Source organism: Corvus brachyrhynchos, unplaced genomic scaffold (genome assembly GCF_000691975.1).
Source record: "Corvus brachyrhynchos isolate BGI_N302 unplaced genomic scaffold, ASM69197v1 scaffold114, whole genome shotgun sequence".
Taxonomy (NCBI): Eukaryota; Metazoa; Chordata; class Aves; order Passeriformes; family Corvidae; genus Corvus; species Corvus brachyrhynchos.
The window spans coordinates 3,429,282-3,432,026 of NW_008238337.1; the positions used below are offsets into that span (position 1 = coordinate 3,429,282).

Genomic DNA, 2,745 nt, shown 5'->3' on the forward strand with positions numbered 1-2,745 from the left:
CAGCAGGAGGGATTACAGCCCATAAATGCCTCTCTGGAGTTTTCTTACCCCTTGAAGGGCAGGAGAGCATTCTGAAAATGGCATTTCACAAACTGTCCCTGTTCCCTCAGTGTGGCAAGTGATCCAGCCAGGATGGATGCTGAAGGCACACACCAACATTTCCACTCACACGCTCCGTGCTGCGTCACTGTGACTGCAGCCAGCCAACAGCCAGAATACCCCTTTCAGTAACCACAGACTGTACCTCGCTCCTCCTCCCAGGCAAAAAGAGCCAGAGTGGATCTTGATGGGCTCCAGCTTGGGACTGAACCAACCCCACATTGATTTCTGCTGAGTTGCTCCCACATCACACCCATTTAGTGAAGCACAAACCCACTCAACACACTGCAACCTGCCCCAGGACACGGGAAACCTCTCCTAGGACATGGGAAACCTGCTCCTTCCCTGCAGGACTCACTGTTCTGAATCCCATAAATCTCATCTATCAGCCCCTCGTATGTCAGCTGCGTGGCCAGCGGGGTCAGCAGGTCCACATTGCGGTCCAGCAACAAGAGGGTATCAAAGACGGGAAATATGGAATTCTGGCTCCCAGGGAACTCGCGCTTCATCCTGATCATCATGTTGGCCACGTGCTGGAAGGAAATCACATCACTCTGGTTATGGTTCAGGCCACAGCAGATGGATGTGACCTCTGGGCCCTACAGGCACATGCTTGTAAAGGAAGGGGATGGCAGGAGGTACAGACTGGCTGATGGATGGGGCAGGATGAGACTGAGAAAACAGAAGTCCTTCTCTGCTGCTCTCTGAAGCTCCACAAGACAGCAATGGCCAAAGCACTGCATACACCTCAAGCTACTCCCCCACCACAAAAGATACCAATTAAACCACAGGTTGATCAGAGAGAAGCAGTGTGTGTTACGGCTGGATTAAAAAAACCCAGAGGTGCATTTAACCAAACACTCCTTAAGGCAGTTCCAAAGAACAAGATGCATTTGTTCAGCCTCACCCGAGCACAGTCGCCCTTCCCAAAAATCTGCGGGATGGTTCCGTAGAGAGCCTGCAGTGTCATCAGCCCCTTTGCTGCATGGTACAGACTGGTCTGGTCGCTCTCCAGGTAACATTCCTAAAGAACAAGAGGGATTCTGATGCAAGGTGTCAATCCATCACAGCTGCTTCCACAGCAGAGTGAGGTCCATGTGAACAGTTCAGAGGAGACACAGGCTGGGGACAAACTATGGCTGTTGGCAAATATGGACCTTGTTATCTGTGCTGTCACTACATGAAATCATTTTTTTGATGACCAGACAATATGTTTGAACTCTGGACACAAACCCAGTCTGATGGAGTAAAAGAAAGTGACTGCAAGGACCCTCTCCTGCTAATTAGGCCAATCTGAGCACCCAGTACCTCATTACAGCTGCAAGCCCTGACACATCCTCTGGGCTACACATCATAGGGCAGAGAGGGCCAAGAAACTCCCAAACCATCCTGTCCCTGGATGCAGCACTCTGGGAATGCAGGACATACAGCTGGGATGTGACAGCTGTTAATGCTCAGTGCAGTGAGAACCATCATACATGGCTCCCTGGCTGAGCAGCAACACACACCATGCTGGCTCCTTGTGACACCTGAGTGCTTTAAGCCTCGGGAACGCTCCATTTGTGACAATAACACCAGCAGCTGAAGCTGGAGGAACTGGATTGCAGCTCGGTGTAGTGACTGTTCCTTCAGCATTTAGTGTGAAAACACACACAAAGTTCAGGCCTCAGGATCAAGCCCCGTTTGCTCTGCAAGGCCTTTCCCTCCTGTGCAGGTCACCTGCAAACCCTCTGAGAGCTGCTGCACCACCAGCAACATCCAGCACAAAACCACATCGAATTTTTCCTCAAGGATGAGTCAAGTGCTCACCTTGAAGGCGCTCTCGGATTCCATGGAGAGCAGGTCTCCGTCGAAGGGGATCAGGTCCAGGCTGTACTGCTCGCGGTGGATGAAGGAGCCCAGCACGCCCTGCTCCTTCAGCCACTGCTCGCAGAGGAGGCTGCGGCGTGGCACGAACAAGATGTGGAAATCCCTCTGTGGAGAGCGGCCTCTGTCTTCCCTAGGAAAGGCACAGCAGGAGCGCAGCACACGGTCACTCACTGCACACGGGGGCAGCACAAACCACGGGCAGGGAGCACTGCATTCACATGAAACTGGAACTCTGCACTGGGTTATTGCCAACTTCCAGCTTTTGATGTCAGTGTCCAGCCTTGTGCAGCCACAGCTCTGACACCAGGGCAAGGGGACGTGGTTGTCCTGCAGTTCCCAAAAGGCACAGCAATCCAAGCCTGACTCATTCCAATTAATTAGACGGAATGTACATCCTCACAGGAAGGCATGCACCCTCTGCATCGCAGCCAAGGTGAAACCCTCCTGCCCAGGGTGTCTCGCACTGCCATTCAAGCCCCAGAGTGGCTGTGCTGCAGCTTGGGGTCTGCACATCGTTCCTCCTTCCCTGCACAGGTGGTTCAGGCCACATTTGTCCCCTCCTCACGGCCGCCCTGCCCTGCGCTGCCCTGCCCGCGGTACCTGAGCACGTTGTCCGTGATGATGTCCATCAGCTCCAGCTTGGGCCTGACGAAGAAGATGATGTTCTTGACGTCGGCCGGGGGCAGCCGGCCCGGTTTGAGCGTGAACATCTTCTCCACCTCATGCTCCTGCGTGGAGGCCCGGCCGTCAGCCGAGGGCGGGGCCCGGGGAGGCACG

The 2,745-nt window shown here is 54.1% G+C and overlaps 1 protein-coding gene across 1 annotated transcript in view; it reads right to left on the reverse strand.

The window, feature by feature from the left end:
• VPS33A (VPS33A, CORVET/HOPS core subunit) overlaps positions 1 to 2,730 on the reverse strand; it is an 8,518-nt gene extending 5,788 nt beyond the window's left edge. The window contains exons 1-4 of the mRNA XM_017734812.1: positions 2,569 to 2,730; positions 1,909 to 2,098; positions 1,007 to 1,123; positions 458 to 632 (exon numbers count right to left, since the gene is read on the reverse strand). Coding sequence (XP_017590301.1) covers positions 458 to 632; positions 1,007 to 1,123; positions 1,909 to 2,098; positions 2,569 to 2,678 — 592 coding nt within the window. The 5' untranslated portion in view covers positions 2,679 to 2,730. The remainder of the gene's footprint in view (positions 1 to 457; positions 633 to 1,006; positions 1,124 to 1,908; positions 2,099 to 2,568) is intronic.
• Between the last annotated feature and the right edge of the window lie 15 nt (positions 2,731 to 2,745).